Source organism: Pseudophryne corroboree, chromosome 5, assembly GCF_028390025.1.
Source record: "Pseudophryne corroboree isolate aPseCor3 chromosome 5, aPseCor3.hap2, whole genome shotgun sequence".
Classification (NCBI taxonomy): Eukaryota; Metazoa; Chordata; class Amphibia; order Anura; family Myobatrachidae; genus Pseudophryne; species Pseudophryne corroboree.
In genome coordinates, this window is record NC_086448.1 from 123,050,012 (window position 1) to 123,066,127 (window position 16,116).

General features: G+C 48.1%; 1 protein-coding gene across 5 annotated transcripts in view; it reads left to right on the plus strand.

The window, feature by feature from the left end:
* ACBD5 (acyl-CoA binding domain containing 5) overlaps positions 1–16,116 on the plus strand; it is a 117,788-nt gene that overhangs the window by 56,119 nt on the left and 45,553 nt on the right. For all 5 annotated transcript variants that reach the window (XM_063921675.1, XM_063921673.1, XM_063921677.1 and 2 more), the window contains 2 exons: positions 2,425–2,595; positions 10,498–10,707. In XM_063921675.1, the coding sequence (XP_063777745.1) occupies positions 2,425–2,595; positions 10,498–10,707 (381 nt within the window). The remainder of the gene's footprint in view (positions 1–2,424; positions 2,596–10,497; positions 10,708–16,116) is intronic.

Below are 16,116 nucleotides of genomic sequence, written 5' to 3' on the forward strand. Positions count from 1 at the left end.
TCAGTATATCAATTCTATTATATAAATTGGGTGACCAACAGCTTTATTTTGTGCCTTATATCAGAGCGCCTGATTTGATAATTTTAGGAGTCATAATTATCAAGCACTATAGTACCCTTGAAATCCCCCATAGGTGAAACCAGCTTTCTCTTAGCAGACAAAAATGTGACGATCAAACCAACTGTTCCTACTTGGACTTTTCTATAACTACGACACTGGCCATGACACACAGACAGTATGCAGAGTAAAATAACAGGACACCTACCTGTTCATATTGATATATGCATTTCCAGCCAGTACGTGCAGGTGCCTTGTTGCTGGGTTGTTTGGAATGTAGTGGCATCTCAAGTACTGTAATGAGCTACAAAGGCAGTGGAGCCTTCCTCTGTTACATAACATGCTAGTTATTTACGGCCTACTAGGTACTTAATTTTTTCTTGCGTAAAACATTTAATATGCACGTTATGGAATACGGGTGCCTGAAACTGGTCATAGATGCATGCCGTATGTTCCTCCAACATGATTGGCTAGATCTGGTGGCAATATGGCTGTTCATAAAGTTGCTCTAAATAGTACTTTATGCTTCATAGAAGCTTGTAGCAGTCCCATGCTACTGTAGGTGCACATTCACAGTCAGATTATGGACTCCAATGTGAGCAGTTATACATCTGAGTTTGCAACCACTTCAGCGACACTCCTACGGCACTCCCATAACATGCCCATACGGTGAACTCTCTCTCTCTGCATCGGCATAGCCACTTCCTTCTCGCTGTCTACAAACAGCCAATACGTTTAAGACATTCTGAGACTATGGGATATATTTTCTAAAGTGCCTGTTTTTAGAAGTGTAGAAGTTGCCCATAGCAACTAATCAGATTCTAGCTATTATCTCCTAGACGGTGCTAGATAAATAAGTAGAATCTGATTGGTAGCAATGGGAAACGACTCCACTTCTAAAAATCCATACTTTAGCAAATATACCCCTGTGCATCTGGATGCATGCTCAGTGCAGTGCAATGGATATCCGCTACTCCAGCCTCAAAACAACCCTGCTCTAACTGCTTGCCTACTACGCATTGTTCTGTCCTTTCTGCACTCTAAGCATGTTATCTTACTAATCCCATGTAGGAAGTGATGTAACTGGTGTAGGCTTTCCTATATAAAGTTACATATATACATGATACACTTCCTGTTTTATAGCGTCAGCTCTGCAATTCACATTTAACCACTTAACTGACTAGTAATTCTTTACCAAAAAACACTCAGAAATTGATGTTTTCTTATGATTGCATTAAAGCATCTATTTAAAACTTATCCAACATTACTTTAAAAAAAAATAAAAAAAAATGTAAACACAGTATACCATGAAAATATCAATATTTGTTGTATACTGTACATGAACTTGAAACACTTTTAAACTATTTAACCATCTTTAATTGGCGGTTCCGTATAAGATTTTTTTGCCACAAAATCAGGCATAATATTACAGACAAAAATGAATAATACTGATCGATTGTCTCGATAAATTCGGGACATGATATAAAGGTGATCACGGAACGCTAGTGGGGCAGAGGCTCTATTCTGTTTATATGCTGCTGCTCTGGGTATACACACAGTGGGGGAAGTTCTGGAATGATTCACTGGTGGCTGCTCCTCTCTGCAGCACACCGGGTGGGGGTGCCATCAGGCTGCCAGACCCGATTAATGTGATCTGTAAACACTGGGGGAGGAACCAAGAGTGCATGGGGGGCCGGTAGGTCCCCTTAAGATCTGTGGCTGCTGAAAGATTATTTTCCAGCAGCTGACCAGTGGCCATTTCTCTCTGGTCGCATCAGATGTGACTGTGTCAGGGACAGCCCAGCATCTGGTAGTACTGCACCAAGTGGTTAAGGCTCTGTACATACAGACAGTGGAATGCAACACCTGTTACCAGTAAAGACAAAACCTTGTACTTTGGTTTCACTTTTAACAGAACAATCAAAATGTTCTTAAAAACCTTTCTTGCTGTATATTGTATTAGGTCCGGAGCCTTGGTGCTTGTGTGTGCTGCAAGCAATGCTAAAACTGGTAATGATGAATTGCTGCAAGCAGTGCTGACACAAAGCATACACTTGTCAGAAAGTGTGCGGAGGTCCATTGTTACAATACAGTTTCACTTTTTGGGCTATCATTATAATGGGCATTTAACAGGCTTTAAATATGCACATTAAATGCCTGATATTGAATCCCATGTGTACGAACATTATGTGATGCACAACAGTGTGTAGTAATGGTCTCTTCTATGCAAGCTTAGGATTTTATTGCAATATGATGTTATAGTCTAGGTTACATATCTTTCACTTGTGGCAGCTGCAAATACCTAATCTATGATCATTTCATTCAAGTGACTACCCCCCTTCTATATACAACTTTATCCCTCTTCAGACCTGAGCACTGCCCTGACTTCAACCCCTAACTTTAAGGCTGTGAACGGGAAGGCAGAGAGCAGTGACAGTGGTGCGGAGTCAGAAGAGGAGGAAGCTGAGAAGCAGCAGGAGGAGGAGGAAGATGATAATGACGAAGAAGAAGATGGAGAAACGGAGCAAAGTGAACAAGGTGTGAAAGTCACACTGATCTTACTTATTTTCCCCCCTTTTGTACTTCCCCAGTATAGTTATTCATGAATGTATAATAATCGATTCATGGTGCTTGAGGGGCATTTTTGACACTGGGCGTGTCAGAAAGTTTGAATTGTCTTTTAATATATAGTAAGACTTCTGTATTACTGGGCAATCTGTTTTATACCCCTTTCACACTGCCAATGCCGGATCCCACCCGGGAATTGGAAACGGGTCCTTCCTGGGTGGGATCCGGCATTGGACCTTAACAGCTGGTTTCCCAACCCGGCAATATGCCTGTTGGCATAGCGGCGGGTTGGCAGATGAGCTCATCTCCGCGCGCCTCTCCCTATTGTAATGAGCGGGTCCCGGGTCGCATTGACCCGGGAACCCGTTCACGCTGCCACTGACCTGATATTCAACCCGGGAATAACACTGCTTTATTCCTATGTTAAATTGCCAGGTCAGGCGACCGGGGACTTTGACCATGGTCCTTTCACACCGCACAACGACCCGTGTTGACCTGGCAATATGCGGGGTCGATACCGGGTTATTTGTGCGGTGTGAAAGGGGTATTAGTGAATTATACATGCCTCTGTTCGTTAAGGAATATTATAGCTGTCTGCATCACTTCTTAGAGAAAGCAACCAATCAGTTAGTGTATGGCTAGTTTCCAAGCTAACAGACTTGCGCTGTACCGGCTGCAGTTTTATAGAGTCTCTGACGCCACTGAGAGCTAACTGGCATGAGGTGCTCTGCTGTAGAACCTTGTCGTCCTGATTCTTTTCCACTTAGGACAATGTATTAAAGATGTGGGATGTAGATTCAGCATTTACGGTGCGTGGTCCATGTCTCCTAAGCCCTTCTGTTAGTCATTTCTGCACTGATGCCCAGAGATCTGCATCTGCCTCACCAAGCAGCACTGGCTGCATCCCTATACAGTTTCTGTCTGCACTAGTCACAGCTGATGACTGTTGGGTTAAGTTTATTTCTCTAACTTCCTAGTGGATGCTGGGAACTCCGTAAGGACCATGGGGAATAGCGGGCTCCGAAGGAGGCTGGGCACTCTAGAAAGATTTATGACTACCTGGTGTGCACTGGCTCCTCCCACTATGACCCTCCTCCAAGCCTCAGTTAGATCTTGTGCCCGGCCGAGGTTGGATGCACACTAGGGGCTCTCCTGAGCCCTTAGAAAGAAAGTATAGATTTAGGTTTTTTATTTTCAGTGAGACCTGCTGGCAACAGGCTCACTGCAGCGAGGGACTAAGGGGAGAAGAAGCGAACTCGCCTGCTTGCAGCCGGATTGGGCTTCTTAGGCTACTGGACACCATTAGCTCCAGAGGGATCGACCGCAGGCCCAGTCCTTGGTGTTCGGTCCCGGAGCCGCGCCGCCGTCCCCCTTACAGAGCCAGAAGCAAGAAGAGGTCCGGAAAAACGGCGGCAGAAGACATCAGTCTTCACCAAGGTAGCGCACAGCACTGCAGCTGTGCGCCATTGCTCCTCATGCACACCACACACTCCGGTCACTGATGGGTGCAGGGCGCTGGGGGGGGGGGGCGCCCTGAGCAGCAATATAAACACCTTGGCTGGCAAAAATACATCACATATAACCCCCAGGGCTATATGGATGTATATTAACCCCTGCCAGATTCCATAAAAATGCGGGAGAAAAGTCAGCGAAAAAGGGGCGGAGCCTATCTCCTCAGCACACTGGCGCCATTTTTCCCTCACAGCTCCGTTGGAGGGAAGCTCCCTGGCTCTCCCCTGCAGTCTACACTACAGAACAGGGTTAAAACAGAGAGGGGGGGCACTAAATTTAGGCGCAGTATAAATTATATAAAAGCAGCTATAGGGGACATAACTCAGTTAGTCCCTGCATTATATAGCGCTCTGGTGTGTGCTGGCATACTCTCACTCTGTCCCCCCAAAGGGCTTTTGTGGGTCCTGTCCTCATTGGAGCATTCCTTGTGTGTGTGCGGTGTGTCGGTACGGCTGTGTCGACATGTTTGATGAGGAGACTTATGTGGAGGCGGAGCAGTTGCCGATAAATGAGATGTCGCCCCTGTGGGCCAACACCAGAGTGGATGGATAGGTGGAAGGTATTAACCGACAGTGTCAACTCCTTACATAAAAGGCTGGATGACGTATCGGCTATGGGACAGCCGGCTTCTCAGCCCGCGCCTGCCCAGACGTCTCAAAGGCCATCAACGCTCCCTCAGATGGCAGACACAGATGTCGACACGGAGTCTGACTCCAGTGTCGACGAGGTTGAGACATATACACAATCCACTAGGAACATCCGTTACATGATCCCGGCAATATAAAATGTGTTACACATTTCTGACATTAACCCAAGTACCACTAAAAACAAAGGGTTTTATGTGTGGGGAGAAAAAGCAGGCAGTGTTTTGTTCCCCCATCAAATGAGTGAATGAAGTGTGAAAAAGCGTGGGTTTCCCCGATAAGAAACTGGTAATTTCTAACAAGTTACTGATGGCGTACCCTTTCCCACCAGAGGATAAGTTACGCTGGGAGATATCCCCTAGGGTGGATAAGGCGCTCATACGTTTGTCAAGGTGGCACTGCCGTCTTAGGATACGGCCACTTTGAAGGTACCTGCTGATAAATAGCAGGAGGCTATCCTGAAGTCTGTAATTACACACTCAGGTACTAGACTGAGACCTGCAGACTGCTGCAGCGTGGTCTGTACCCCTTTCAAACAGGGATACTATTTTGCGAACATAAGACGTCGTCTTATATATGAGGGATGCACAGAGGAATATTTTGCCGGCTGGCATCCTGAATTATTGCAATGTCCATTCTGTCAGGAGGGTATTGGAGACCCGACACTGGACAGGTGATGCTGACTTTAAAAGGCACATAGAGCCTTATAAGGGTGAGGAATTGGTTGGGGATGGTCTCTGGGACCTCGTATCCACAGCAACAGCTGGGATGAAAATATTTTACCTCAGGTTTCCTCACAGCCTAAGAAACGCACTGTATTATCAGGTACAGTCCTTTCGGCTTCAAAAAAGCAGGCGGGTCAAATGAGGGAAGAGGGAAAATGCTGCACCAGCAGCCAGTCCCCAGAATCAAAATTCTTCCCCTGCTTCCTCTGAGTCCACCGCATGACGCGGGGGCTCCACAGGCGTAGCCAGGTACGGTGGAGGGCCGCCTCAAAAATTTCAGCGATCAGTGGGCTCGCTCACAGGTGGATCCCTGGATCCTTCAAGTAGTATCTCAGGGGTACAAGCTGGAAGTCGAGGCGTCTCCCCCCCGCCGTTTACTCAAATCTGCCTTGCCGACAACTCCCTCAAGCAGGGAGGCTGTGCTAGAGGCAATTCACAAGCTGTATTCCCAGCAGGTGATAGTCAAGGTGCCCCTACTTCAACAAGGACGGGGTTACTATTCCACACTGTTTGTGGTACCGAAACCAGCCGGTTCGGTGAGACCCATTTTAAAATGGAAATCCTTGAACACTTACATAACAAAGTTCAAGATGGAATCGCTCAGGGCGGTTATTGCAAGCCTGGACGAGGGGGATTACATGGTATCCCTGGACATCAAGGATGCTTACCTGCATGTCCCTATTTACCTTCCTCACCAGGAGTACCTCAGATTGTGGTACAGGATTGCCATTACCAATTCCAGACATTACCGTTTGGACTGTCCACGGCACCGAGGGTGTTTACCAAGGTAATGGCAGAAATGATGATACTCCTTCAAAAAAAAGGGAGTTTTTATTTATCCCATACTTGGATGATCTCCTTATAAAGGCAAGGTCCAGGGAGCAGTTACTGGTCGGAGTAGCACTATCTCAGGAGGTGCTACAACAGCATGGCTGGATTCTGAACATTCCAAAGTCACAGCTGGTTCCTTCCACTCGCTTACTGTTCCTGGGGATGATTTTGGACACAGAACAGAAAAAAGTGTTTCTCCCGCAGGAGAAAGCCAAGGAGCTGTCATCTCTAGTCAGAGACCTCCTAAAACCAAAAAGGGTATCGGTGCATCGTTGCACACGAGTCCTGGGAAAATTGGTGGCTTCATACGAAGCAATTCCATTCGGCAGGTTCCATGCGAGGACCTTCCCGTGAGACCTCTTAGATAAGTGGTCGGGATCGCATCTTCAAATGCATCAAATGATAACCCTGTCTCCAAGGACCAGGGTGTCTCTACTGTGGTGGATGCAGGGTGCTCATCTTCTAGAGGGCCGCAGTTTCGGCATACAGGACTGGGTCCTGGTGACCACGGATGCCAGCCTTCAAGGCTGGGGAGCAGTCACACAGGGAAGAAACTTCCAGGGCCTATGGTCAAGTCAGGAGACTTCCCTACATATAAATTCTGGAACGGAGGGCCATTTACAATGCCCTAAGTCAGGCAAGACCCCTGCTTCAAAACCAGCCGGTACTGATACAGTCAGACAACATCACGGCAGTCGCCCATGTGACCCGACAGGGCGGCACAAGAAGCAGGATGGCAATGGCAGAAGCCACAAGGATTCTCCGATGGGCGGAAAATCACGTACTAGCACTGTCAGCAGTGTTCATTCCGGGAGTGGACAACTGGGAAGCAGACTTCCTCAGCAGACACGACCTACACCCGGGAGAGTGGGGACTTCATCCAGAAGTCTTCCTGCTGTTGGTAAACCGTTGGGAAAGGCCACAGGTGGACATGATGGCGTCCCGCCTCAACAAAAAGCTAAAGAGATATTGCGCCAGGTCAAGGGACCCTCAGGCGATAGCTGTGGACGCTCTAGTGACACCGTGGGTGTACCAGTCGGTTTATGTGTTCCCTACTCTGCCTCTCATACCAAAGGTACTGAGAATAATAAGATGGCGAGGAGTAAGAACGATACTCGTGGTTCCGGATTGGCCAAGAAGGGCTTGGTACCTGGAACTTCAGGAAATGATATCAGAGGACCCATGGCCTCTGCCGCTCAGACAGGACCTGCTTCAGCAGGGGCCCTGTCTGTTCCAAGACTTACCGCGGCTGCGTTTGACGGCATGGCGATTGAGCGCCGGATCCTGAAGGAAATGGGTATTCCGGAAGAAGTAATTCCTGCGCTTATTAAAGCCAGGAAAGATGTTACGGCAAAGCATTATCACCGAATGTGGTGGGAATATGTTGCATGGTGCGAGGCCAAAAAGGCCCCAACAGAGGAATTTCCACTAGGTCGATTTCTACATTTCCTGCAAGCAGGAGTGAATATGGGCCTAAGTCTAGGCTCCATTAAAGTACAGATCTCGGCTCTGTCGATTTTCTTTCAAAAAGAATTAGCTTCAGTACCTGAAGTTCAGGCATTGTGAAAGGAGTGCTGCATATTCAGCCCCCGTTTGTGCCCCCTGTGGCACCTTGGGATCTCAACGTGGTGTTGAGTTTTCTTAAAATCACATTGGTTTGAGCCACTAAAAACCGTGGATCTAAAATATCTCACGTGGAAAGTGGTCATGTTATTGGCCTTGGCTTCAGCCAGGCGAGTGTCAGAATTGGCGGCTTCATCATGTAAAAGCCCTTATCTGATTTTCCATATGGATAGGGCAGAATTGAGGACTCGTCCCCAATTTCTTCCTAAGGTGGTGTCAGCGTTTCACCTGAACCAGCCTATTGTGGTGCCGGCGGCTACTAGTGAATTGGAGGACTCCAAGTTGCTAGACGTTGTCAGGGCCCTGAAAATATATGTTTCCAGGACGGCTGGAGTCAGAAACTCTGACTCGCTGTTTATCCTGTATGCACCCAACAAGCTGGGTGCTCCTGCTTCTAAGCAGTCTATTGCTCGCTGGATTTGTAGTACAATTCAGCTTGCACATTCTGTGGCAGGCATACCACAGCCAAAATCTGTAAATGCCCATTCCACAAGGAAGGTGGGCTCATCTTGGGCGGCTGCCCGAGGGGTCTCGGCTTTACAACTTTGCCGAGCAGCTACTTGGTCAGGGGCAAACACGTTTGCAAAATTCTACAAATTTGATACCCTGGCTGAGGAGGACCTGGAGTTCTCTCATTCGGTGCTACAGAGTCATCCGCACTCTCCCGCCCGTTTGGGAGCTTTGGTATAATCCCTATGGTCCTTACGGAGTTCCCAGCATCCACTAGGACGTTAGAGAAAATAAGAATTTACTCACCGGTAATTCTATTTCTCGTAGTCCGTAGTGGATGCTGGGCGCCCATCCCAAGTGCGGATTGTCTGCAATACTTGTAAATAGTTATTGTTAACTAAAGGGTTATTGTTGAGCCATCTGTTGAGAGGCTCAGTTGTTTTCATACTGTCAAACTGGATATAGTATCACGAGTTGTACGGTGTGATTGGTGTGGCTGGTAAGAGTCTTACCCGGGATTCTAAATCCTTCCTTATTATGTCTGCTCGTCCGGGCACAGTGTCCTAACTGAGGCTTGGAGGAGGGTCATAGTGGGAGGAGCCAGTGCACACCAGGTAGTCATAAATCTTTCTAGAGTGCCCAGCCTCCTTCGGAGCCCGCTATTCCCCATGGTCCTTACGGAGTTCCCAGCATCCACTACGGACTACGAGAAATAGAATTACCGGTGAGTAAATTCTTATTTTATTTGATGGGATTTATTGCATCCAAACTGACTGACTGCACATTACTAAAATGCACTGTAACAATGGAGGCAGCTGAGCCAATGAGGCTGCAGTCTATCCATTCCCTGATAGCCCTGAGGCTAATGGCTTCGCAAGACCCTGGTTACTAGTGAATTACTTAAGATGCATGCTCACGGATATCTGCTCAGCCCACAAGTGGCTACCTCAACTGTGGGTAGGTAAATGAAAAGTGCCCCTAATTACATAAGCGTATGCAGGTTTTTTTTTAACCAATTTATTCATCTACAACAGGCCCAGCCAACCTGTGGCTCACCAACTGTTGTGAAACTACAAGTCCCAGTGTGCCCTCCAACAGTTTTGCTATTAGGGAATGCTAAAACTGTGGTAGGGCATGCTGGAATGTATAGATACACAATAGCTGGAGAGCAGCAGGTTGGCCAGGCCGCATTTATTATATATCTTTGTGAGTAATAATGGGCACTCTAGCACCCTGCACCTAATCAGTGAGAAGGGCATATTTTACATTTTAAGGGCAAAATTGTATATGTTATGTATTGCTACAGTAGCTGTAGCGACCTATCATGTCTAAATATGTCCCCCCTTACTGATTAGGTGCAGGCTGCTAGAGTGGTCTCTATGTAACTATACAACTTTATCAAATCAACTGGGCTTTAGGCATTTTTTCTCCTCTACAAGTAATTGGGGACATCTATGAAAACCTAGCACAAAGGAAACTGCTCTCTTTTCTGAAATAACTAGGAAAATGAAAATGGGGCATGGCCACTAGAAAAGGGGGTGTTTCCTGAAGACGTCCCCTTTTCATTACTGTAGGGGGCGTGCCCAGCATAATTTTTCCATTATGTGCCACCTTATACAAATTCCTTTGCTTCCAACATATTACTCCTAAAACATAGCAACAGATGACCGAAAACGACGGAGAGCGTCTTTTAACTAAACTTGACTTTTGTGGCTTTTGTATATTTTCACAACCCTGCTGAGTACAAAGATTCTGCGACTGTTCAGTTTGCGTCCACCTCTTAATCGTCTTGTATATATTTGCCTAGACGCAAAATTGAGGAAAAGGTGGGCAGCTTGTGCATCAGTTCCCGTGGGTCGTGCTAGGCGTCTCGCACCATGTGGCGCTAATAGTATAGTTGTATGAGAACCCAAACGGTGGGAGTGGTTCAATTCATAGGGATAGCTGTGCCTTGTCTACGCAACAGTCAGGCAAATAGCCGGCCATGGTAATTACAGTAATGTGCGCTGCTGGACATCGCAAGAAATTCATTCACTATGTTACCTAGACAGTGGACATCACCTGTTTGTTTTGATTTTTTGTAATAGAGGAAAAGGCTATGAATGAGGATTCAACACCCGAGCCATGCCTGGATGAAGCAATTGCCAGTGGTTTACATATGAACCATAGTGAAGATATTTCCGACATTCCTAATCACATACCCACCAAGTCTAACCTTAATGAGACTGTAGATGAGGTGTATGAAAAGCAAGAAAGCCCAGAGGTTGTTGCACCGAATGACTTGGAAGAAAATAAAGGTTAGTTTAGAAACCATTAGGGCAGAGGTTCTCCACTTCAGTTTTGAAGTATCACCAACAGCTCGTGTTTTGTGGACTTCATTAACCATGCATGGGAGAGTTATCTGTTTTGCTGCGTCAGTAATTATTCCACCTGTTTCCATGGACCGAAATCCTCAGAAAATGCCCTGTTGGGAAAACTTGAGGGTTGAGGTTAAAAACCACTGATTTAGGATTTTTTTGTTTATGGTATTGACATCCAGATGATCTTCTATTTGCTAAACATCCCTCACTAGTCTAAAAGAAATTGGTAAGCAATGTTATACATTCTTTTCACATCAGATGTCCTACGGTGTTCATTAGCATTGGGTGGGGTAGGAGGGGGAGGGGGGTGAGCGGGGTGTACTCTTCAAATGTGCTCGGCACATGTCTGTAGTATACATGTGACATATTCATAGAACATTTCTCCAGCAGGGTCCACAGGTTCTCCACAGGATAACAATGGGATATGATGGAGCGTCAGCGGATTGGCACCAAACGATCACAAGCTTTCAGTTCTCCCAGGATGCAACGGGCTCATCCATATATATCCCCGCCCACTGGCTCAGGCAAATCAGTTTTTTGTTTGGTGCGTCAGGAGCCGGACCATGATCACAGGGCTGCTGTGTTTGGCAGCCCTAAGCTCTCTTACCCACGGTACAAGTGCTGTCTCGACGGGCATCTGTGTCGGATATAGCTAGCAGGTCCAGCATACGTTACCAAGCTGTGGCCGGAGCACGGGGAGAAGATAAGGCATCGGTTCCACTTAGAAGGGGAATACGGACACAGCCGCACTGTATTGGGAGGAGACTACCAAACAGTGGCTGGCGTGCCGCCACCACGGGTACTCCAGCGCTAGGCCTTAGGGATCATAAGGCACCAGGATTAGTATGAGGCTGCGATCCCTAGGGTTGATGTCAGCGGTGGAGAGTCAGACGCTCTCCTGGTCGCCCCTCTCCCCAGTTCATGACCAGTTTCCGCGAGTCTACCGCCATGAACTGTTGCCTCACTTCAGTCTCAGACGCTACCACGAGGGGTCTCGGTCACAGCATAGGCCGCTGTGTCAGTGTACACTAAGTGTTATCGCGAGGAGACCGGGTCGCAGACCGGTGCGTCTGTGTCTGGATCCACTCAGCGTTTGCTAACGTATGGATCGATCTTGGAAGTGAGGTGAGTCTCCCTGTATCCCACTCTACGGAGTACGGGTTATACAGCATTAAATTTCTCTTACGTCCTAGAGGATGCTGGGGACTCCGTAAGGACCATGGGGTATAGACGGGCTCCGCAGGAGATAGGGCACCTAAAAAGAACTTTGACTATGGGTGTGCACTGGCTCCTTCCTCTATGCCCCTCCTCCAGACCTCAGTTAGATTCTGTGCCCAGAGGAGAAAGGGTACACTGCAGAGAGCTCTCCAGAGTTTTCTGTTTTAAAAGAATTTTGTTATGTTTTTTATTTTCAGGGAGTTCTGTTGGCAACAGGCTCCCTGCATCGTGGGACTGAGGAGAGAGAAGCAGAGCTGGCTTTACGGTTGGGCTCTGTTTCTAGGCTACTGGACACCATTAGCTCCAGAGGGTGTCGGAACACAGTTCTCACCTGGGGTTCGTCCCGGAGCCGCGCCGCCGTCCTCCTCACAGATGCCGAAGATAGAAGCCGGGTGAGTATGAGAAGGCAGAAGACATCAGGCGGCAGAAGACATCAGATCTTCATGAGGTAAGGCGCGCAGCGGTAAGCTGCGCGCCATTGCTCCCACTATACACACACAGAGCAGCACTGAAGGGTGCAGGGCGCTGGGGGGGTAGCCCTGGGCAGCAATATTCCTCACTTCTGGGCATGTTAAGATGGATTAGGCTGCGGAGGCAGTAAATCCAAGAATCCCCCGCCATTTTAATAAAAAAAGCACTGGGACCGAAGCCCGCCGTCGGGTGGGCGGGGCTTGATCCTCAGCACTAACCAGCGCCATTTTCTCCACAGAGGCTGCATGCTGAACGCTGGCTCCCTGGTTTCTCCCCTGCTGAACTTCACAGGCTGGAAAAGAGAGGAGGGGGGCACATTGGCGACACAGTGAGTGGGAATTGGAATATTATTATATAAAAAAGCGCTATCTGGTCATATTTTTCCACAGTGTTATTAAGCGCTGTGTGTGTGCTGGCATACTCTCTCTCTCTCTCTCTCTCTCTCTCTCTCTCTCTCTCTCTCTCTCTCTCTCTCTCTGTCTCTCCTAAGGGCCTGGTTGGGGTTTTGTCCCCTTGTTGGTTAATCCCTGTGTGTGTGGGGTGTCGGTACGTGGTGTCGACATGTCTGAAGCGGAAGGCTTCTCCAAGGAGGAGGTGGAGCAAATGAGTGGTGTGTCCCCGTCGGTTGTGCCGACTCCGGAATGGATGGACATGTGGCATATGTTGAATGCAAGTGTGGCATCTTTACATAAAAGGCTTGATAAGGCTGAATTAGGGGGGACATCAGGGGGTCAATCCTCGGATTGGACCGACTCACAGGGCCCGTCGGGGTCTCAAAAGCGTCCCTTAACACAAGACACTACTACCGACACGGATTCTGATTCCAGTGTCGACTATGACGAAGCAAAATAGCACCCTACGGTGACTAAAACCATTCAGTGTATGATTGTTGCAATAAGGGATGTGTTGTATATTGAGGATGAACCCTCGGTCCCCGACACAAGGGTACACATGTTTAAGGAAAAGAAACAGATTATTAATTTTCCCACATCTCATGAATTAAATGATTTCTTTGGAAAAGCTTGGGAGACTCCGGAAAAGAGACCGCAGATCCCCAAAATAATTTATATGGCATACCCCTTCCCTAAGCAGGACAGGGAGATTTGGGAATCACCCCCCACTGTGGACAAGGCCCTGACGCGCTTGTCCAAGAAAGTGGCGCTACCGTCTCCTGACACAGCGGCCCTTAAGGACCCTGCAGATCGCAGGCAAGAAACTACCTTAAAGTGTATTTATTCTCATACGGGTGCTGTGCTAAGACCGACAATTGCGTCGGCATGGGTGTGTAGCGTAATTGCAGCTTGGACAGATGAGCTGACAGATCAATTTGATAATATGGATAAGGATACTATATTCTTAACTCTAGCCCATATTAAAGACGCAGTCTTATTTATGAGGGATGCTCAAAGGGACATTGGACTGCTAGCTTCTAGGGCCAATGCCATGTCTATCTCGGCGAGAAGATCCTTATGGACTCGCCAATGGACGGGTGATGCGGATTCCAAAAAACATATGGAAGTACTACCCTATAAGGGTGAGGTATTGTTTGGGGATGGGCAGACGGACCTGGTTTCCACAGCTACAGCAGGTAAATCAAATTTTTTACCATATATTCCCCAACAGCAAAAGAAAGCAACACCCTATCAGATGCAGTCCTTTCGGTCGCACAAGTCCAGAAGAGGTCGGGGATCCTCTTTCCTCGCCAGAGGTAAGGGCAGAGGCAAAAGTGCACCTGCTTTGGCAGGTGCCCAGGACCAAAAGTCCTCCCCGGCTGCTCCAAAACCCACAGCATGACGCTGGGGCTCCCCTGAGGGAGTCCGCACCGGTGGGGGCACGTCTTCGACTTTTCAGTCAGACCTGGGTCAGATCAGACCTGAATCCCTGGGTGTTGGAAATAGTTTCCCAGGGGTACAAACTGGAATTCGAGGAGGTGCCCCCGCGCCGATTTTTGAAATCGGCCCTATCAGCTTCCACATCGGAAAGGGATGTAGTGTTAGCTGCAATTCAAACGCTGTGTATACAGCAAGTGATAATCAAGGTTCCCCTGCACCAGCAGGGAAGAGGTTACTACTCAACCCTATTTGTGGTCCCGAAACAGGACGGTTCGGTCAGACCTATTTTGAATCTGAAATCCCTAAACCTGTACATAAAAAGATTCAAATTCAAAATGGAATCACTCAGAGCGATAATAGCCAACATGGAGGAGGGGGAGTTTATGGTGTCTCTGGACATAAAGGATGCGTACCTCCATGTCCCCATATATGCCCCCCCATCAGGAATACCTGAGATTCGCTGTGCAGGATTGTCATTACCAATTTCAGACGTTGCCGTTTGGACTTTCCACGGCCCCGAGGATTTTCACCAAGATAATGGCGGAAATGATGGTGGTCCTGCGCAAGCATGGAGTCACAATTATCCCATACTTGGACGATCTCCTGATAAAAGCGAGGATCAAGGGAGAAATTGCTGAGCAGTGTGGCGCTCTCTCTGAGAGTACTCCAGCAACACGGTTGGATTCTAAATCTACCGAAGTCACAGTTGATTCCGACAACTCGACTACCGTTCCTAGGTATGATACTGGATACGGAACAAATTAAGGTCTTCCTCCCAATAGAGAGAGCCCAGGACATCCAGAACAGGGTCAGAGACCTGCTAAAACCGAAAAGGGTGTCAGTTCACCAATGCACTCGAGTTCTGGGAAAAATGGTGGCGGCCTACGAGGCCATTCCCTTCGGAAGGTTCCATGCAAGGACTTTTCAATGGGACCTTCTGGACAAGTGGTCCGGGTCCCATCTGCACTTACATCGGAAAATAACTCTGTCCCCAGGGGCCAGAGTGTCTCTCCTGTGGTGGTTGCAAAGTGCTCACCTGCTGGAGGGTCGCCGGTTCGGAATTCAGGACTGGATCCTGGTTACCACGGACGCGAGCCTCCGAGGATGGGGAGCGGTCACACAGGGAAAAAATTTTCAGGGACTTTGGTCAGACCAGGAGTCCTGTCTACACATCAATGTGTTGGAACTCGGGGCCATTTACAACGGCCTTCGACAAGCGGAGAGTCTTCTTCGAAACCTACCGGTTCTGATTCAATCAGACAATGTCACAGCAATGGCTCATGTGAACCGCCAAGGCGGGACAAGAAGCAGAGTCGCGATGGCGGAAGCCACCAGGATTCTTCGCTGGGCGGAAAATCATGTAAGCGCTCTGTCGGCTGTCTTCATTCCGGGAGTGGACAACTGGGAAGCGTACTTCCTCAGCAGACACGATCTCCATCCAGGAGAGTGGGGACTTCATCAAGAAGTCTTTGCAGACATAACACAACTTTGGGGAACTCCTCAAATAGACATGATGGCGTCGCGCCTCAACAAAAAGCTTCGGAGGTATTGTGCCAGGTCTCGGGACCCTCAGGCAGTGGCAGTAGACGCTCTGATAACACCGTGGGTGTTCAAATCGGTCTACGTGTTTCCTCCTCTTCCTCTCATCACAAAGGTGTTGAGGATCATAAGGCAAAGAAGAGTACAGACGATACGCGTTGTCCCAGACTGGCCTCGAAGGGCCTGGTACTCAGATCTACAAGAGATGCTCACAGGAGATCCCTGGCCTCTTCCTCTGAGGGAAGACCTGTTGCAACAGGGGCCCTGTGTATTTCAGGACTTACCG